The sequence below is a fragment of the Arachis ipaensis genome, chromosome B3 (assembly GCF_059453495.1).
Source record: "Arachis ipaensis isolate K30076 ecotype BB chromosome B3, ASM5945349v1, whole genome shotgun sequence".
Taxonomy (NCBI): Eukaryota; Viridiplantae; Streptophyta; class Magnoliopsida; order Fabales; family Fabaceae; genus Arachis; species Arachis ipaensis.
In genome coordinates this window covers 85,600,159-85,622,616 of record NC_142438.1, presented here as the reverse complement: position 1 = coordinate 85,622,616, position 22,458 = coordinate 85,600,159, and the positions used below count along the sequence as shown (strand labels likewise).

Genomic DNA, 22,458 nt, shown 5'->3' with positions numbered 1-22,458 from the left:
AGCTGGGAGATCACGTTTTATGAGTTTCTTTTCCCTCCAAAATGTAATTTTACTTTCACTTTTGTATTTTTCTTTATTTGCTATTGCTAGGAGTAGTATATATACCCCTTGGAAGTACTGAAGAAGGGGTTAAGCAGTTGAGCTATTAGTTGATGCATAGTTAGATTCACTTTTTCCATCTTTTACTTTTTCTAGAGCTATGAGTAGCTAAATTCCCTCTCATTGAGAGAGGGAGCTCTGTTGTACTTGATGGATTAATGATAGTGAATTTCTTCTTCTCTTCATCTTCTCTTTCATTTGCTAGAAGGAATTTCGTTCTTCATGCTAGTGTTCAATCACCTTGGAAAAGGGGTTGAATGCAAAATGGGTTTCATGGGAACCTTGGAAAAGGAAACATGAAATCATGCTAGAAATCCCTTCTCACACTTGAGTAGGATCTGGGTTTTGGTGTTTGGATATGGTGATATAAAATCCTCCCTCTACTTGGACCTATGATGATGTGTGGTATAATCAGGGACCAAGCATATCTCTCTTCATGAGCAATTAGACCAATGAATTGGCTATTGATCAAGATCTGAGAGATTGAGTCACCAAGGGATTGGAGCTCAATCAATCATGATTGCCAAGAGGTCAATGAGTTGCATGATTGAAGAGGATATGAGCTGGATTTAATCCAAAGAGACAACATCTCCTAATCTCTCCCCCCATTCTTATCTTCCACTTTCTTTATAGCTTTCTTTACATTCTGCAATTCCCCATTCCCATTTACTATTAAGTTTCTGCTCTTTACTTTCCTGCCATTTCCAATTCTGCCATTTACTGATTTCATTTACTTTTGAGTCATTTACAATTCTGCACTGTTACAATTCTGCAATCACAATCTATTCTGCTTAAGCTTGACTAATTCACCAATTGATTAAAGTTGCTCAAATCTACCAATCTCTGTGGATACGATCCCACTCTACTGTGGGTTATTACTTGACGATAATTTTGGTGCGCTTGCCAAAAGAACGGATTCATAAATTTTATAATGGGATGTGAATTCGGCTCATCAAGTTTTATGGCGCGGTTGCCGGGGATTGGTTTGAATTTGTTAATGATTAAATTGATTGAGGAGCTAGATTAAGCAATTTTGTTACCGTGTTATTTTCTTTTTTGTTTTTTTTACTCTTCTGTCTACTCTGTTTTCTTTAGTTTTACTTTGATTATTTTAGCTATTCACTGTCCATATTTCCATTCTTCTAACTGTTTGATTAATTGCATCAAACAAGCTAACCACTAATCTTACTATAGTGATTCTTTCACTTGTCCTTCACTTGCTTTTTTGTTGAATGTATGACAGGTAGAAGGGGAGAGACTTCATCTTCCTTTGATAGTGAAATTGAGAGGACCTTCATTAGATTAAGGAGGGAAGCAAGAGGCAAAGGCATAGTTGGAGAAGAACTAGTAGAGGAAGATCTGTGAACCACCATGGATGACGAAGTATAGGACAATGTTGGAGGAGATGCTGGAAATCATGTTGGGCAGGAGAGGAGAGTCTTAGGCTCCTACATTAACCCAAATCTAGGAAACTGTTGCAGCAGCATCCTCAAACCAACAATCCATGCCAATAACTTTGAGTTGAAACCTCAACTCATCACACTTGTTCAGAATAATTGTTCATATGGAGGAGGAGCCCAGGAGGACCTAAATCAACATCTCAGTACATTCTTGAGTATTTGTGACACTGTAAAATCCAATGGTGTACACCCTGACACCTATAAACTACTTCTGTTCCCTTTCTCACTCAGAGATAAGGTAGCAAAGTGGTTGGAAGCATTCCTCAAGGAGAGTCTAACCACATGGGATGATGTTGTAAATAAATTCCTAGCAAGATTCTACCCTCTGCAGAGAGTCAACAGGCTAAGAGCTGAAGTGCAAACTTTCAGACAACAAGATGGTGAAACACTCTATGAGGCCTGGGAGAGGTTCAAGGATTTGACAAGGAAATGTCCGCCTGACATGTTCAATAAGTGGGTGCAACTACACATCTTCTATGAAGGACTGTCATATGAGTCAAAGCAAGCAATAGATCATTCTTCTGGAGGCTCACTCAACAAGAAGAAAACCATTGAAGAAGCCATAGATGTCATAGAGACTATAGCCAAGAATGAATACTTCTATGCTTCAGAAAGAACTCAAAAGAGAGGAGTGATGGAACTCAATTCAATGGAAGCCCTGCTGGCCCAAAACAAATTTATCACTGCACAACTAGCAGCCTTGACCAAGAAGATAGAGAGTAATCAAGTCTCAGCCATTCAAGCCCAAGCCCCCCAACAAGAAGGAGATGCACCAGAAGTTGACTGTGAACAAGCTAATTATGTGAACAATTATAGACCCCCATATGACCCAAACTCCAAGACATACAATGCAGGTTGGAAGAACCACCCAAATTTTGGGTGAGGGAACCAACAAAACCACAATCCAGATCATACAAAGCCATACCAAGCCAATCAATACCAAAATCACAACCCCAACCATCAACCAAACAATAACAGACCCTACCACAATGTACAAAACACATCATATCATTCCACTCAACCAATGCAAAACAACCACCATCAAGACACATCAACCTCAACCATGCAACCATGTGAGATCAAAAGCAACTTTGAGAGAGTAGAAGCTGCAATAGCACAACTGTTGTCACAACTGACAGGAGCTATTTCCACTCTTTTGGAGAGGCAAATACAAGCTGACAAGAGGATAGATGCCAACCAAGAAGAGTATAGGTCAAATTTAAAGAATCAAGGCACAGCCATTTCAAAGTTGGAAGCACAAGTGGGGATTCTATCCAAGTGAATTCCTATGTCTACACATACATTTCCCAGTGATACCATGGCTAACCCAAGAGGAGAATGCAAAACCATCACACTTAGAAGCGAAAAGGTGGTGGAAGAAGCAAACCTAAGCCAAAGCAACCAACAAAAAGAAGCTGCAGAAAAGCCTGAAAATAAGAATGAAGAGGAGACCTCTACCTCATCATCACCAAATCCAATCTTGAAGCCTTATGTGCCAAAAGCACCATATCCACAAAGGCTGAGGAAAGATGGGAAGGATGGCCAGTTCTCTAGATTTTTAGAGATCTTCAAGAAGCTCTAAATCAACATACCATTTGCTGAGGCATTAGAGCAAATTCCACTCTATGCCAAATTTCTGAAGGAGCTCATGACAAGAAAGAGAAACTGGGGAGAAAAAGAGACCATAGTGCTAACTGAGGAGTGTAGTACCATAATACAAAGGAAGCTACCCCAGAAAATGAAGGACCTAGGGAGTTTCCAAATCCCCTGGATCATAGGGATATTAACATTGAAAAGGCCTTGTGTGACTTAGGAGCTAGCATCAATCTCATGTCCCTAACCATGATGAAGAGGATGAAAATTGAGGAAGGCAAGCCAACAAGAATGGCACTCCAATTAGCTAACAGAACCTTCAAGTTCCCACATGGGGTAGTGGAAGACTTGCTGGTGAAAGTGGGAGAATTCATTTTTTCGGCTGACTTTGTTGTGTTGGATATGGAAGAAGAGGCTAACACATCAATCATTCTAGGAAGGCCATTCCTAGCTACTGCTGGAGCCATCATTGATGTACAAAAAGGGGAATTAGTCTTGAGATTACATGAAGAGAAGATGGTCTTCAATGTCTTCAGGGCAATGAGTTACCCCAAGGAATCCATAGGAGAATGCATGATGGTGGACACCATAGAATAGATAGTTCAAGGAGTTTTGGAAGAAGAACAATGTGAAGGAGCTATTGAGCTAGAGCAGCAAGCATCAAGTGGAGAACAACCACAAGGAACCATGGAGAATTCAATCATGTTGAACCCCAAAGACAGTAAAGAAGTAAAGGCACCAAAACTCGAGTTGAAGACCTTACCGCCAAGCTTGAAATATGCATATCTGGGTGACAACAACACCTACCCGGTAATCAACAATTCAAGTTTGAGTGAGGAGCAGGAGGAAGAACTTATCCAAGTGCTGAAACAGCACAAGAATGCCATAGGCTGGACACTTGCAGACTTAAAAGGAATCAGCCCTTCAATGTGCATGTACAAGATACTACTTGAAGAAGGTGCTAAACCCTCAAGGCAGCAACAAAGAAGGCTGAATCCAACTATGAATGAAGTGATCCAAAAAGAAGTATTAAAGTTGTGGCAAGCAGGGGTGATCTACCCCATCTCAGACAGCCCTTGGGTAAGCCCGGTGCAAGTAGTCCCAAAGAAAGAAGGGATCACTATTGTACCAAATGAGAAGAATGAGCCGATACCCACAAGAACCGTGATCGGGTGGCGCATGTGCATTGATTATAGGAAGCTTAATGAGGCCACCAGGAAAGATCACTTCTCCTTACCTTTCATGGATCAGATGCTTGAGAGATTGGCTGGACATGAGTATTACGCTTCTTGGACGGTTATTCGAGCTACAACCAAATTGTTGTAGACCCCAAGGACCAGAAAAAACTTCATTTACTTGTCTATATGGTGTTTTTGCTTATAGGAGAATGCCCTTTGGATTGTGCAATGCACCTGCAACATTCCAAAGTTGCATGCTCTCCATATTTTCAGACATGATTGAAAGATTTATTGAGGTATTTATGGATGACTTTTCTGTATTTGGTAACTCATATTCTGATTGCTTACACTACTTAGCCTTGGTGCTAAAGAGATGCCAAGAGACCAACTTTGTTTTGAACTGGGAGAAATGCCATTTCATGGTTACAGAGAGGGTGGTCCTTGGTCATAAGATCTCCAAAAGGGGCATAGAGTTGGACAAGGCTAAGGTGGAGGTGATTGAAAAGCTGCCCCCACCTTGCAATGTCAAGGCAATTAGAAGTTTTCTAGGACATGCTGGCTTCTACAGGAGATTCATTAAAGACTTTTCCAAAGTTGCGAAACCTTTGAGCAACCTACTAGTCCCTAATGTACCTTTTGTTTTTGATGATGAATGCATGATAGCTTTTAAGGAACTTAAAAACAAACTCTCCTCTGCGCCTATCATAGCATCACCATGCTGGGATTTACCTTTTGAACTGATGTGTGATGCATCAGATTTTGCCGTGGGTGCTGCCTTAGGACAGAGGAAGGATAAATTGGTACATGTCATTTATTATGCTAGCAAGGTTCTCAATGAGAATCAAAGGAACTATACCACTACAGAGAAGGAATTACTTGCCATTGTCTTTGCTTTTGATAAATTTAGATCATATCTTTGGTGCATGAAATTGTGATCATCAATGGCGCCAACAACTTGGTACGCACAATTGTAATCTCAACTCTTTATCACAACTCCGCACAACTAACCAGCAAGTGCACTGGGTCATCCAAGTAATAAACCTTACGTGAGTAAGGGTCGATCCCACGGAGATTGTCGGCTTGAAGCAAGCAATGGTCATCTTGTAAATCTCAGTCAGGCGGATTCAAATGGTTATGGAGGATTGATAATTAAAAGATGAATAAAACATAAAATAAAGATAGAGATACTTATGTAATTCATTGGTGAGAATTTCAGATAAACGTATGAAGATGCTTTGTTCCTCCTGAACCTCTGATTTCCCATTGCCTTCTTCCAATTATTCATACTCCCTTCCATGGCAAGATTTATGTTGGGCATCACCGTTGTCAATGGCTACTTCCCGTCCTATTCCAACATGATCTGTCGGTTCTCGATCATGTTGGAATAGGATCCATTGATCCTTTTGCGTCTGTCACACGCCCAACAATCGCGAGTTTGAAGCTCGTCACAGTCATCCCTTCCCAGATCCTACTCAGAATACCACAGACAAGGTTTAGATGTTCCAGATCTCAAGAATGATCGCCAATAACTCTAGCCTATACCACGAAGGTTCTAATCTTAGATTAGAAACCCAAGAGATACACATTCAAGCTTGTTTGCATGTAGAACGGAAGTGGTTGTCAGTCACGCGTTCATAGGTGAGAATGGTGATGAGTGTCACATAATCATCACATTCATCATGTTCTTGTGTGCGAATGAATATCTTAGAGAAGAAGTAGGTGTTAATTGAATAGAAAAACATTAGTACTTTGCATTAAATCATGAAGAACAGCAGAGCTCCACACCTTAATCTATGGTGTGTAGAAACTCCACCGTTGAAAATACAAAAGTGATAATGGTGGTCATTGGCTTCGGCCCCAGAGAGGGAACCCAAAGAACCAAGATCAAAAAGTATATCCAAGATGAAAATACAATAGCAAAAGGTCCTATTTATAGAGAACTAGTAGCCTAGGGTTTACAGAAATAAGTAATTAATGCAGAAATCTTCTTTCGGGCCCACTTGGTGTGTGCTTGGGCTGAGCATTGAAGCTTTCACATGTAGAGACTTTTCTTGGAGTTAAACGCCAGCTTTTATGCCAGTTTGGGTGTTTAACTCCAGCTTTTGTGCCAGTTCTGGCGTTTTGATGCTAGAATTCTTAAGTTGACATGGAACGCCGGTTTGGACCATCAAATCTTGAACAAAGCATGTACTATTATATATTGCTGGAAAGCCTAGGATGTCTACCTTCCAACGCAATTGAGAGCACGCCAATTGGGCTTCTGTAGCTCCAGAAAATCCACTTCGAGTGCAGGGAGGTCAGAATCCAACAGCATCTGCAGTCCTTTTTCAGCCTCTGAATTAGATTTTTGCTCAGGTCCCTCAATTTCAGCCAGAAAATACCTGAAATCACAAAAAAACACACAAACTCATAGTAAAGTCCAGAAATGTGATTTTTAAATAAAACATAATAAAAACTAACTAAACATACTAAAAATATACTAAAAACAATGCCAAAAAGCGTATAAATTATCTGCTCATCAATCTTATTGGTTCTAAAGTAATTGTATTCACTGTTCATGCAGCACTCAAATACTTGCTCACCAAACAAGATTCCAAGCCCAGACTAATAAGTTGGATTTTGCTGCTCCGAGAGTTTGACATTGAAATTAAAGATAGGAGTGGAGCAGAGAACAAGGTGGCTGACCACCTCTCACGAATACCACAAGAAGAAGATGGGGTACACCAAGTTGCAGTGAATGAAAGCTTCCCTGATGAGCAGTTAATGATGATACAAGAGGCCCCTTGGTTTGCTAACATAGCCAACTTCAAGGCTATTGGGGAACTACCAACCAACATCAACAAGCATATGAGAAAAAAGCTAGCCAAAGATGCTAAACACTACATCTGGAATGAGCCCTATTTGTTCAAAAAGTATGCTGATGGAATCTTGAGAAGGTGTATTTCCCATGAGGAAGGGCAAGAAGTGCTTTGGCAGTGTCATGGATCTGCATATGGAGGCCATTTTAGTGGGGATAGAACTGCAGCCAAGGTGCTACAATGTGGATTCTACTGGCCAACCATCTTCAAAGATGCAAAAGAATTGGTGACAAGATGTGATGAATGCCAAAGGGCTAGCAATTTACCCAAGAGAAATGAGATGCTACAGAGCTTCATAATGGAGTTAGAATTGTTTGATATGTGGGGAATTGACTTTATGGGACCCTTCTCATCCTCATACTCAAACAGTTATATATTGGTAGCTGTGGATTATGTATCAAAATGGATAGAAGCCATAGCCACTCTAACAAATGATAACAAAGTTGTAATGAGCTTTTTGAGAAAGAACATCTTCAGCGGATTTGGGGTGCCTAGAGCCCTCATCAGTGATGGAGGGACACACTTCTACAATAAGCAACTTGAAGCACTCCTCTCCATGTATGGAGTCAAGCGCAAGGTGGCAACCCCATATCACCCACAGACCAACGGGCAAGCAGAAATTTCAAACAGAGAGCTTAAAAGAATTCTTGAAAAAAATGTTAGAAGCTCAAGAAAGGATTGGTCTAAGAAGCTGGATGATGCACTATGGGCCTACAGGACAGCCTTCAAAACATCTATTGGAATGTCTCTATACCAATTGGTGTTTGGTAAGGCTTGTCACTTACCAGTTGAGCTTGAGCATAGAGCATTTTGGGCTATAAAAATGTTGAACTCTGATGAACAAGCTGCTGGAGAAAAGAGGCTTATCCAGCTAAATGAGATGGAGGAGTTTAGGAATAAGGCATATGAGAGTACAAAGATCTACAAAGAGAATGCAAAAAGGTGGCATGATCAGAAGATAGCAAGAAGGGAGTTCACTGACGGGCAAAAGGTGCTGTTGTATAATTTGAGACTTAAGTTCTTCCCTGGGAAGCTTAAGTCTCGATGGTCAGGTCCCTTCACCATCCTCAATGTATCCCCCTATGGCCATGTAGAGCTCATGGAAGACAAAACACAAAGGACCTTCACTGTGAATAGCCATAGACTCAAGCATTACCTAGGAGACTCACTGGATGAGAAGAGAGTGAGCTACAACCTCAGCTAACAAGGAAGGACGTCAAGCTAATGACGATAAAGAAGCGCTAGCTGGGAGGCACCCCAACACTTTATATCCTTTTGATTTATTGCTTTCCTAGAAGTAGTTAAAAATTTGCTTATTTAGATAGTTTGAGTTTCAGTTGAAAATTTATGTTTTCTGGCCTTCTAAGAAGTAGATTGTAGATATTGGATTAAGAATTTTGTTTTCTATTTTGATAGTTAGGAGATCCTTATATTCTGTTCTCTTTTGGTCTGAAAACGCAATTTGATGAATACCTGTACTAATGATGAGCTATTGGGCTGAGAGCTAGCTAAAATGCTAAGTTTGGTGTGGCCACCAATTTACTTAATCTAGGATTACTAACCTTGAACAAATTATGATTAAAGGTAAGCCCAGAGATTAAGTTTGGTGTGGCCACCACCACACACCATCATCTAGCGTAGCCCAATACTACTAAATCTGAAAGCATCTAATACATTAGGGAGAGCCAAAACGTGGTTTAAATGTGTTCAATAGAGGATGAAAGTAAAAATATATGAAAAATTGGAATTATTCTACCTTTATGAACACATTAAAAATCCAATGATAAACCCAATTCATTATAATACAATAGGATTAAGTTTGGTGTCCCCAAAAAACACCCATCAGTTGCAAATTCAGCCATCCATATCAAAGAGGAATGTGGAGGATTCTTTTGTCATTACTAATGAGGTTTCAGTTTTATTTTCAGGAGAGAGAATAGGACCCACATGATGGATAGCGCACAAAGCAAAGAGGTCAAAGTGTACTTGCACTTTGGAACTCAAAACATGCAGGAAGTGAAGTGGGATGAGGATTGGCACCTCTTCCCACGCTAGGCGCCACTCCCCAAGTGGGAAAATATTGAATTCCTTTACTTCCCACCATTCGAGCACCACTTTACACACCTATAAAAACCCCTACTTTTCCCACCTCTCCCCACACTTCAAACCCCATCCACAGAGCCTTCCTTCCTTTCATCTCTTTTCGTTCCCCTTAACCTTCTTTCACTACTTCCCTACCTTTTTCTTGATCGGGACGATCAAGCTCTAAGTTTGGTGTTGGAGCAAAACTTTATTTTGCTTACTCTCTTTTGAAACCTTCCCCAATACCTTCTTCAAATCTTTAAACATACCTCCTCAATCCAATGGCACCACCAAAAACCTCAACAGCATCAAAGAAAAGAAAGACTAAGAAACCAACTTCTGGATCCTCAAGCTTAGGTTTCAATGAGTACAAGTTTCTCTCCTCATTCAACTAAAACCAGTTTTATGGTTGGGTGAGTGAGAGGGAGATTATCCCTGAGGTCGGTTTCCAGCTGGGGAGGAACGAGCACCCTAAGATCAATAGGGAGATAAACAATAGAGGCTGGGTACTCTTGTATAACCCACCAAGGAAGGTGGTGGAAAGCTTGGTGAGAGAATTTTATGCTAACGTCGTACCTCAGCCAGGACAACCCTATGGCTATCTTAACTATGCAAGGGGAAGTCCATTGATTACAGTCCCACTAACATAGAGAGGACGCTGATGGTGAAGCAGACAACCTCCACCCGGAGCTATGAGGAGAGAATGAAGCAACAAGACCCAGGATTTGATGAAATCCTAAATGAAATCTATGTTTTGAATGTGCAGTGAATAAATGACAATGATGGAAGGCTCAACCAACTGAGAAGAAGAGACTTGAGCCCCCAAGCTAGAGGGTGGCTGGATTTTGTGAGGAGGTCCCTAATCCCTACATCCAACAATTTAGAGGTGACCAAAGAGAGAGTCGTGCTCATATACAGCATCATGAAAGGTGAGATTATCAATGTTGGGGAATTGATTGCCAATAACATCAACAAAATTCTGAAAAGCACCAAAGATAGCTCAAGGTTGGCATTCCCTAGCATCATGCAAAGGCTGTGTGATGAAGCAAGGGTTGAGAGGATAATTGATGGAGTGCTAGTGGAGCAAGAAAAACCCATAACTGCCAAGAAGATGGCCAAAGTGGTGGTTGTCAACCCACTTCAGAGGGCTAGGGAGAATAGGGCTCATGCTCATGAGCTACATGTGTAACAACAACAAGAAGAAGAAGAGGCAGAGGAGCAACCGCATTTCCTAGCACTCCAACCAGCACCATACCAAGAATACCAACAATTTCCAGAGAGATTCAATTGGGAACAATTACAAGGAGATGTACACCAAATGAAGGGAGACCTACACCATCTGAGGGAGGATGTCAATCAACTCAAGGAGACTCAACAACAACAATGGAGCCATGTAAATCAGAGCATACAACAACTCCAAGGGAGTTGGGAGCACATGAAGAAGGAGCAGCAAGAACAGTTTGACTTGGGAGAGATGCGAAGTGTACTTGACAAAATCGTAGAGCAAGGCAAATGGCAACAAAGGAACCTCGCTGAGTTCAGACATCTTTATGATGCTAGAACCATTTCAAGGAGGCAGTATGATATCAATACACAAGTGAAACTGAATCACTTGTGTAATGCTGTGGCCACTCTAAACCCAGGATACCCAACATTCATGCAAGGGATGGAGGAGTTAAGTGCAAGACAAGAAGAAATTCTGGCCAAGCATAAGGAGGATGAAAGAAACTACATGAGAAGGCTAGGATTTTGGAAGCCTAAGGACAAGAAAGCACAAGAAGGATCCTCCAACAAGGATGAAGATGACTCCTCCCCTTCCAAAAAGAAGGACAAAGGCAAAGGGCCAATGAACTGAAGTTGAAGTTGCTCAAGGTTGTTAAGTCCCATGGTTGACACTCTCTAAATTCTGAATCATGTTTAAGTTTTTCTCTCTGTTTTAAATTTTGTTTTTGAATAATTGCAACATTAAGATAGTTTATTTTCACTGCCTAGTATTTTTTTATCATGAAGTCTTTTGTGAGTCCTTTTTAATTTCAAGAAAGAAAATGCAATGTGTTTCAAGTTTTTACAATATCAATAAAAGCATAGTTTGTCTTCATAAGAATTGTCGTGAGTTGCAAGAATAAAAAAGATTAAGACCAAGAGAGATCATTCAAAAAACTAAGAAATAGAAAACTAAGTGTAGAACCTTGAATGAATAAAAGGGGAAAATAAATCATGAAAGGCAACTAGTCCTAGGAGGTATGACAAGTAAAGGTTAACGGGTATTTCTTGAACATCTATAGAACTAAGAAGTAGTAAGCAATAAAGACCTAAGTTTCTAAGCATCAACTACTAGGAGGGAAAGAAACATTAAGAAGCTCCCAAGAGTTAGAGGACCTAGTAGATGCTTGTGGTGAAGATGTGTCAAGAAGAGGCCTGGGCAAGTAAATTCTCAGGGGTGTTTCAACACCTAGTACCCTGAAGCCAACTGGTTTGGGAGTGCTAATTGAAAGTCTAATTAAAGGGTTGTCTTGAGACAAAACACTTAGAGTCGTGGTCAATAAATGGAAAAAAAAAACAACCAAAAAGAAAATAAAATAACTCTTGCTACTTCAAGGTGACAATCAATGAAAAGGAACCCTAAAGCTTATACTTGAAGGAACTCTCAAGGATCTAGGAACCTTTGTGACATTGAAATAAAATTATTCATGCCTGTGTTAAGCACTTAGTCCTAATCTTAATCATGTTTGCATCATTCAAGGTCAAAGTCTCAAGTCATAAAAAAGGGGCTACTCACACTAATTTGCTTGGGACAAGCAAAGCTTAAGTTTGGTGTTGTGATGACTTGCATCATCTACCTCTTTTTCTTCCATAAAAAGGACCATAAAAGGGCATAATCTCATTAAATCATTGCAATTCATGCATTAATTGATAAACATTACAATACATTGCTTTGAAATGAGTTTGTGTTGAATTTCAGGAGAAAAAGACATCAAAAAGGGGGAGAAAACAACAAAAGAAGCTGGGCGTGTGAAACGGGCATGCCACTTGGAGCAAATGCCACAAAATCACATGGGCATGGCACGCCAGAAGCTGGGCATGGCACACCAGTACTAAAGTCCAGAGAGGATTCCCCAAGCATACACATGGGCGTGGCACACCAGGAGCTGGGGTGACAATGATGTTCGTTGTGATGGTATAGAATTTCACAATTAAAATTTCGTTGCAAAGATAGTTCTACACCAACAAACAATCCACCAATCAAAAATTTGGTTGTCACAAATAACAAACCCCAAATAAGAATTAACCGAAGTATTTAGACTCTGGGTCGTCTCCCTAGGAAACAATGTAGTGCTTAATTATTGGCTATGAAGGGGTAAAAAGGGGGGGTTTTTGGTTCATGAGATGGCAAGAATAGTAAATTAAGTAAGTAAAGAAAGCAAAATAAAGAACTCTTGGCTAAGACTTAGGTAATTGAGATCACCATCCTTGTCAACAAACCGAATATTGATAATCATGAGAGGCTAACCTATTAAGTCTACTTCCCAAAAGCTTTAAGTACGTAACATTTACTCCTAAGCTTGAAGTACGTCAAATTGGTTTGATCACATCAACCCTTAAGTCCTAACCTACCTACTAATTAACTTAGTAGTGGGTTAGCATCAATGGGTATCAAATTGATCACCATGGGTTCTCAATTCACCAATTCCATCATACCCAATAACTCAAGTTTACCCAATTCCCTTGGCTTAGACCAAGAGTTGACAAAACTACTAAAAAACTAAAGAGAACATTTCATCAAACACATAGAGTGTAATAAAAGTAAACGTCATAAATTGCAAGAATAATAAAATCTACCAACTACTAATTGCAAGAAAAGTAAGATCACAACTCAATTCATCAATTAAAGAAACATCAACATCAAAATTGCATTAAATGTAAACCAAATCTAACATGAATTCATCATCACAAAAGAGAGCAAAATGAGAAATTAACATCTCAATTAAGAGAATCAAGATATAGAGATAAGACATTATAAAGAAAACAAGATGAGATAAAGCAGTTAAACATGGATCTATAATAATCTATCCTAATCCTAACCTAATTCTAGAGAGAAGAGGGAGCTTCTCTCTCTAGAAAACTAACTAAAGGCTCATATTGACTAAACTAATTGCTCCCCCTTTGCTTGGACTTCAATTCTACATGAAATACACTCAGAAACAAGTTGGATTTGGGCCTGGATAGCTCAGAAATCGCCCCAGCATTTTGCCTTTAAGTGGGGCATGTAAGAGTATTGGCGCGTGCACGCCATGTGCGCGTGCGCGTCAATTGGCAAATTTTCCATCCGCGCGGACGCAGCATGTACGCGTGCGTATCTATGGGCGAGACCACTTTTGCGCGTGCGTGCCTTGTGCACGTGCACGTCCCTTGATGCATTCCCAATCTTTGTTTCTTCATGCATTCTCCCCTTTGTATGCTTTTCTACTCATTTCTTCCATCCAATGGTTGCCTTATAATCCTGAAATCACTCAACACACACATCAAGGCATCGAATGGAATTAAAATGAATCAAAATTACCAATTTAGGGCCTAAAAAGCATGTTTTTACACTTAAGCAAAATTCAAGGAAGAATCACAAAACCATGCTATTTCATTGTATAAATGTGGAAAAAGGTGGTAAAATCCCCCAAAATAAGCACAAGATAAATCACAAAATCGGAGTTTATCAAATCTCCCCACACTTAAACTAAGCATGTCCTCATGCTAAAATCAAGAAGAAGCAAAGGGTATTAACATTTATTCAATGCAACTAACAAAATGCAATCTATCTATATGCAATCTATTTACATGATGCAATGGCTTATTCAAAATAAATCAATTTTCAAGAATACACATGCAAGCACAAGGGCTAAGGTAGTACCAATCAAAGCAAACCACAATTGGATTGAATCATTGAAAGAGTTCACAAACTTGCAAGAAAAGATGATCATGGTGGAAATACGTAATTGAGCGATTGAACCCTCGCCGGATGTGTATCCGCTCTATGCACTTAAGTATATGGGGTTGATTCACTCAATTCTCCCATAATCATGCTTTTCTAGATTTGTTTTTCATCTAATAATCAACAATTACTTTATGCATGCATACAAATATCAAGAGGACTTTCCATAGGTTGTAATGGGGTTAGGGTCAAGGTAGGATGCATATGGTCAAGTGGGCTTGAGATTTGAATCTTTGATTAACTTAAACTTCCCACCTAACCTATGACAACCTATATAATTCTAAACAAACCTAACTACCCATTCTTCACTTTTCACACATTCATGCATTTCCTTTTTAATCACCACCCATATGCATTGACTTTTATTAAACTTCAAACTTTGGGACATTTTGTTCCCTTATTGTTGCGTTGTAAATTTTCTAAATTCATTTTTTTAAGCTGAAATATATACAAGAACATCAATGCATATGGTTTACATATGATTAATACATGAGTATGTACCCAATTCTTGAGAATTTTTTTCAAAAAATATAAACACACTTTTATCTCTAACCAATGTACCCAACCTTCCCAAAATCAAGTAATGAACACTCTCACTAGCCTAAGCTAATCAAAGATCCAAACAAGGGACATTTATTATTTTTCACTTAAGCTTGTAATGTGCTACAATTATGAACAAATAGGTTAAGCATAGGCTCAAAATTGGCTAACAATGGAAGATAAAAGGTAGGTTATTTGGATAAGTGAGCTAATTAAACAATGGCCTCAATCATATAAATGCATGTATACAAAAAATAATGGACATAAAGAATCAAACAAATCAAAGATTACAATCATAGGAAGAGAATAATGCACACAAGAATGAAAGTAAGTTGTCATAAGATGTAACCACACAATTAGGCTCAAATTTCACATGCTTGTGTTCTTTGCTCAAAACATGATCCACAAGTGTATAATTCAAGCAAGTTCTAAAAAAAATTTTCAAACAATTGGGTGGTACCCTAAAAATGAATTTCTTGAAAATTTTCATCATATTGACTAAGCTTATTCCAGTGCAATGTTGTGATTTAGAAAATTTTAAAATTTTCCTAGTTTACCCCGTTTCCAATCAAAACACAATCAAAACATAATTCTTATATAAAAAGGGTTAACTAGATTTTTAACAATCCAGGATATTTTCCTAACCACAATCAAAAACTAAGATGCAATATATATATATATATATATATATATATATATATATATATATATATATATATATATATATATATATATATATATATATGCAACGACCAAAACAAGAGTATCCACAATAGCAAACATGTACAGTAATCCCAAAATGATCTAAAAGATAAAGTGCAAAATAAAATAAAGTAGCAGAGAACAGAAATAGATGTTCGAAAGTTCACTACATAAATGTAAACAGCGGTTACTAATGGTGACCTCCCCACACTTTAGAATCAAGCATCGTCCTCGATGCTACTGCTGAAGCTCGGGATGGGGTTAACAATCGCGTTAGGCTGTGGCTCAGGCTCAGGCTGTGAGACTGGGACTGGCTGTGGCTCTGGATATGGCTGTGGATCCTCAGGAGGCTGCTGGACCTCAGTGGCAGCCTGTGTCTCTGGAGGTGCATCCTGATGAGTCGGCTCCTCAGCCAGCTCCTCCTCCTGATCCTGCTCGTCGGATGCGGGAGAGTTTGGGAGCGGCGGTAGCTCGATGCCCTGTGATACAAATACCCGGTCGATGCGATCGAGACGTCACATGACACGACGCTCAAAGCGCTCCATGAAGTGAAGCAGGTGCTGCACCAACAGATAAGTCGGCTCAGGTGCTAGTGGTGGTGGTGGTGGTAAGGATGCCGCGGCTGCTGAGGAGGAGGCAGGTCCTGCTGCCGTGGAGGATGAGGGTCTAGCTGCCTCAACCACCGCTCTGGCTCGAGAACGGCAGCTGGTCGGGGGCTTCTCGTGCACCCATCCACCCCATGGAATGGTAACTTCCTTGTCATCGTCCTCTGGGGGTGTTGGTGTCATATCATCGTCCTCCCATGGGACGTCAGCTAGCTCAACCAAATTAGTGACTAGTGTAGGAAACGGTAGCAAGCCGTGAATATGGGCTCTCCACATGCTATGCTTGATCAGCCGGGGGAAATACACCTCTTTTCCCTCCATGATACACCCAATCAGAACTAGCATATCCATCAGAATATCTGAGAAGTGAGTGGTAGGCAAGACATAGTGGGAAAATATCTGCTGCCAGGTCCTAGCCTCCTTAGACAGATATGTGGATAGCATCCCCTTGGGCTTCTTGTTGTTCGAATCCATCACCCAAGGGGCGTCTAGTGTGGCAATCACACGCTTAAGCGCCTCATAGTCAAAAGTCATGGAGAGGAGAGCTACCTCTGCCTACTGGTAGGCACAAGTGTCAGGAGTACCAACTCTGCATAACAGTGCATCCCCTATGACAGCCTCAGTGACCATAATCTCTCTACCCCTTAAGTGCACTGAATCCAAGCCCGCTCAGAAGAAGTTACAATAAAACTCTTTAACCCATGAGATGTTAATCCTTCCCAAGTCCCTATCAATGAAATCTAATCCCAACTCTGAGATGCGGGTGTTTATGGCACGCCTCACTTCATTGGGAAGGTTCAGCTTCTTCTCAATGTTCATATTTTTCTTCATATAACTGGAGAAGCGTAGCTCGCAGTAAAGGTTTAGGAATTTGATCGGGTCAGTGGGTGGTAGCAGCTGATTTTCCTTATCCTCTTCGTTTAGCAGATTCTTGGCATAGTTAGCATATGGTGAGGGGGTAGAGGTCTTAGAGCGTTTTCTCTTTTTAGAGATAGTGGCTATAGCCTTTTCTTTGTCTGACATCCTGAAAAATAGATATGATATAATATAAGCAGATAGCCAAATAGATATAAAGCACTTAAAGCAAAGTATATTCATGAAGTGAATAAAGTAAAGGGATTTCTTAGAATGCAAGCAATAAAATTCAGAATTCAAACCAAACTTCAAACCAAGAATTCAAACCACATTTGCACATTACTCGTTTACTAAGCCTAGGAAACACCATATCCAAAATAATGATCAAAAGAGTTAGGTTGAAAACCAAAAGAAGTTAGTTGGTTAAACAGATTAAAGTTAGAAATCAGTTTGAAAATCAGTGATATGGTGGTTACTAGCTCAATTCAAAAGGGAATGCACAAAATAGGAATGCAAGCACGTTCACAATCATGAAATGCATCAAGTCATTGATGATGAAATATGGTATAGCTAGAAAGCAATTAATGAGAAAATAAGTCATCAATCAATGCAGGGATCACTAGAGTTATGTGAATTGGTGTTGGTGAGAGCAAAACATTGAGAAACAAGTATTTTAAGCACATTTAACACCAATTCCAACAATGCATGCAAGTCACAAGGATTGAGATGAGATTTGAAAAAAAAAATCATGCACCATGTGACCAAGGGCATAGAGGAATTGAATCGCAGTAGCCACATAGGTAGAAGGAATCATCAATCCTGTGAAAGAAAGAAAGTTGGGCTTAACTCTAATTGAAAATCAAGTTTATGGTCAATCTGAAAATTTATTCAATCATGCAATGCATATATCAAATCATCATGCATAATAAGCAGAGAAGGTGATAAGCACGACCAAAACTTGTTCTTGAGGGTTTTCCAAAACCAATTAAGAAACAAAAGTCTTTTGATACACAAGTCATCAAATAAAAGCTTATTGCATCAATCAAAGCATTGTTAATTCATGGAACATGGTTAGGAAAATTCCGGCAGTATTTCAGCAGCAAATTGGCTGTTTTCCAAATTTAGATAATCAAGTCAATTTCATATAAACTCAGTGACAATCACAAATAGAAGCCAGAAATGAATTCATATGAAAAGGGGTATGTAAGCCAACAAGCAGCACAAACAGCAGCAAGCAATATAGATTAATTCAGCCAGCAATAGATACCATTCTTTCTAGAAACAGTGACCAAAAATCATGGTTTAAAATACAGCACCACATATCAAATAAGCTCAGAACAAATCAAGGAAACAGAGCAATTTCAGATAATAGCAAAGATTCAGTTAATCCTAAATTCACTACTCAGCCCAGATTCGCTAATCACCTAAGTAAACTAAACTAACTAACTAAGCTAATTATACAGGCTAAATAGAATAATCTAAACAAAATTAATTAAACGAAATTAAAATTGAAATGAGAAAAGAAATGAACTTGGAAGCAAGGGAGTTAGAAGGTGGAGTAGAAGACGGGGAAGGAGAGTGGAAGAGATGAACCGGCCAGAGCAGAACGGCGGTCTAGTGGCATAGGGGAGCTTGCGCCAGCGACAATGGAGTCGCAGCTGTGCTCGTGGCGGAGCAGGGGCGCTGTGAGAGAGAGCAGAGCAGAGAGGATTAAGTGAGAGAGAGGGAGAGGGGGCTGGGCGCGCGCGCGGCGGCGGCGTTGGTGTGCGCCGGGGTGCTGGTTGTGGAGGGAGAAGGTGGTTATGGATGTTTCTGGTGAGTGAGGGAGAAGCAGAAGAGACATTGGGTGAGAGACGAAGGGGGTTGCGCAAATGCGCTAGGGCTTCGCGTCCCTGGGGGTAAAAATTTGAATCCACGCGTGGGCGCACCATGCGCGTCCGCGTGGGTGAGAAAAAAAGGAAGTGGCGCGAAAGCGCCATACGCGTCTACACGTAGATGGGAGAATTGGGGATCGGCGCGGACGCGTACGGTGCGCGTCCGCACGGGTATGCTAGGCCAGAGGCACAAAAGAGGCCCAGAGTTGGCATAACTCTCGGGTCCTTTGGCCTGGGTGATGCTAAGATGCATCGACGCGCGCGCACACTGTGCGCATTCGCGTGGATGGCTTGAGCTTATGAAATGGGTGCGGAGACGACATATGTGCCAGCGCGTGGGTAAGGAAACAGGGAGTGGCGCGGACGCGTACAGTGTGCGTCCGCGTGGGTTGAGGCGCAGAGTTGGCCCAAAAGTGGCACAACTCTCTGGTCCTTGGCCCAAAAAGCTAAAATGTGCTGCCGACGCGCGCGTGCGCTATGTCCTTGCGTGTGGCTTGGTTTTTTTTTTTAATGAGTATCAAAAAGAGCTCATAACCTTCCCATCCTTCTCTAAGACTCTAGACTAGCTAAGACGCAAAATTAAACATATTTTTGAAGTATTTGGGATTTTTCAAACAAATTGAGGAAACTTGTAATCCAAGCAAAAACTCAAGTTCAAAGAATTATCCCTAGTTAAAGCATAGAATGTATAAACACCTTAGCAAGCAAGCAAAATATACTAAGAAGTAAAGGAATTATGTACAATGGAACTCAATTCATTCATTCATTATATCTACAAGAGAATGGAATGAGTTTACCATGGTGGGGTGTCTCCCACCAAGCACTTTTGGTTTAAGTCCTTAAGTTGGACATTGGGAGGCTTCTTGTCAAGATGGCTTATGCTTGTATCCATCCTTGAACCTCCAAGAGTGCTTGTCCTTTAATCGGTTGTCAGAAGTTCTAATCTTCTTTACTAAACTTTAGTGAGGCCCTCTCCAAGACATGAGCTCCCAAAATTGATTGCTATGATGTGCTCTAGGATCCCATATCTTGTCTTCGCACCCATCTTCTAGTTGGTTGCCTTGATTTCGTCTGGGTGACGCAAAAGATGAATTCTCATGAAAGTACCAAACTATCCTTCTAGACCCATTTAACTGAGCATTACACCAATCCATGCTCTTTAATTTTGAGCTTCCAGCCATAATGAGTCTAGATTTAGAACGCCAACCACTAAACATCCTCCTCTTTTGCTTAAGTCCACAAAGCGCCCTAAGTTGGCCATCCGTCTCAAGCAGACCATACTCAAGTGGGATAATAAAGCTGAGAGTTAGAAGTTTTACCCACTCAAGCAAAGGATTGGATGACAAACTAGGTGGAGGAGTTCCCAAAGATCTTGACAAAGCATGCTCTACTCCCATCCATCCTCTTCTAGAGGTTTTCACCACTTGGCAAGGTTTTTCAAGTTTCTCCTCTTGCCAAGCTTCCTCAAGTTCACATTCTTCTTTACTAACTTCTTCTATCTCCTCCCCATCACTCTCATCATAGATAGGAGGTCTAGTGAAATCTACCTCATAATCAAGTCTAAGCATTTTGGGGAAGGACTCTTCAAACTCGAAAGCATCATATGTTGATGCGGAATCATCATAGATAGGAGGGCTTGTTGCTTGGAACACTTCTTCCAGTTCTTCACTTATAATGGGTTTTGGAGGTGGTGCACCCTCCTCAACCTTGCATTCTAGTCCACTGGGAGAAGGCTCAACAAGGTCGTCAAGGGGATTGATCAATGTGGGCAAAAAATCACTGGTGATGGAGTTTACTTCTTTATCAATTTCCTTCTGTAATACCCGGTCTAACCGAAATTAATTAAATAATGAGTTAAATAGGAGCGAATATGGTTGGAAGATTTGGCAATTGGAATTTGATAATTTAAATATGATATTTGGATTCAGTAAATTTTTTCGAGTCGGAAAACATAGTTTTCTGCGTAAAAGCGCGCAGTAGAATTTTGACCGGCAGTACCGGCTAAGATCTGTCTGGTACTACATATGAGGAAATTGATTATGAGTAAATAAGATTAAGGAATGAGGAATTATAATTAGGGGAGGTAGAAATTTTTAAAGTGTAATTTAGAGCGCTAATCTTAAAGGGTTTTGGCCCAAAATTGGGCCAACGGACAAAAATAAGTGAACCGGGCCTAAGTGGGCCCATGACCCAACATATATAAACATTAGTTATGAGCATTTCAGCTCATTTTACCCTAGAAGGAAGGGTTGGGGCGCTGATTTGGGAAGAGAGAAGAGAAGAGAGAAAACCTAACTCTATTTGATCTTTAAACCACCATAACTTGAGCTACGGAGCTCCGATTGACGAGCCGTTTATGGTCACGCATCGCTCCTCTCATCTTCTACAATTCTATCTAAGTTTTGTGGTGAGTATTCCATTCATCTCTACCCAGTTTTCGAAATTTCCCACTGTTACATGTTTGTGGGTAGTTAGTGTTGAAATCTTGTGATTTTGGGTGTTTAGGGATACTCCAACATGGATTCTAAGCAGGTTATATCCCTACTTCATATGGGCTGAGGTAAGAAATGCTCAAACCCTTGTGATTTGTCATTTTTATGAGCCCTAGGTTGATGTATGTATGTGATATTGGTTATGTTAGTGTATTTGATGATGTTGGTGCACAATTGGGAGATTGGTATTGTTTGAGGAGCTTTGGTGAGGCTTGGAGCTAAGCTTGGTGAAGACTTCCAAAGAAGAGGCTCAATTGGTTTGGCTACAAGAGGTATGGTTTAAGTTTCATTTAAGTACCGTGTGGTGTGATGAGAATTTCTAGGCTAGATGTCCCTAGGATTAAGTTTGGATTGTGTAAATGGTTGGTGCTAATATGCATAGTTGGTATGTAATATGAATTTAATGATTGGGTTGAGAATTGTGTGACCTTGTATGCTTGGTGTATTGAAAATTTGATGTATTGGGTAATGAGTATTGATTTGTGGTTTATTCATTTAAATTGTGAAATTGGGCCGGAGGCCGGAAAGAGGTAAGGAAGGTAAGTTGACGTGTGCATTATATGATGACACAAGTGATTGGATAAATTTCAGATAATGAATATATGAATGATTGGGTTGGTTATTGAATAATAAGGTTTGGGGAGTTAGAGTGTGGAATTTGGTAATTTTGGGTGGAATTATGTAGATGAGGTATGTTTGGTTTTGGTTGAGATATATTATGTGGTCATATATGTGATTATGATTATTGATGCCTTAGCTTGATGGTATGATGATGCATTAGAGATACGTATGTTGTGATATATGCTTGAAGAATGATTAAGGTTGATTTGTGGGTGAAACCACTAGATAGTGAGTATGATATTGATTATGTATAATGATGGTTGATTGGAAATAGTGTTGTTGAAATTTGGCATGAGGAAGAGTTAATGTGTTCGAGTTTGAGCCACTTGCGTGAAGTGGGTTAAAATGGTGGGATGATGTTTTGTGAATTGTGGTAAAGTGTTAATGTGTGAGTTGAGGAGGCTTGATGTTGATTTTGGTATATTTTGATTGATTTCAAAGAAAGGGATGAAATTGGCATGTTTTGGTTGATTTTGAAAAGAGTTGGAAATGGCTTGTTTTGAAAATGGCACGTT

General features: G+C 40.1%; 1 protein-coding gene and 1 non-coding gene across 2 annotated transcripts; one reads left to right on the top strand and one right to left on the bottom strand.

Moving 5' to 3' along the window:
• Positions 1-1,899: 1,899 nt before the first annotated feature.
• LOC148571422 (small nucleolar RNA R71) lies at positions 1,900-2,003 on the bottom strand. Its single transcript, XR_015908439.1, has one exon. It is a non-coding gene; the product is annotated as a small nucleolar RNA R71 (small nucleolar RNA).
• A 1,836-nt stretch (positions 2,004-3,839) lies between these two features.
• On the top strand, positions 3,840-8,670 carry LOC148571421 (uncharacterized). Its single transcript, XM_088507261.1, has 5 exons — positions 3,840-4,110; positions 4,994-5,130; positions 7,091-7,266; positions 7,558-7,846; positions 8,605-8,670. The coding sequence occupies exons 1-5, from the start codon at positions 3,840-3,842 to the stop codon at positions 8,668-8,670; spliced, it is 939 nt and encodes a 312-aa protein (XP_088363387.1).
• The last annotated feature ends 13,788 nt before the right edge of the window (positions 8,671-22,458 follow it).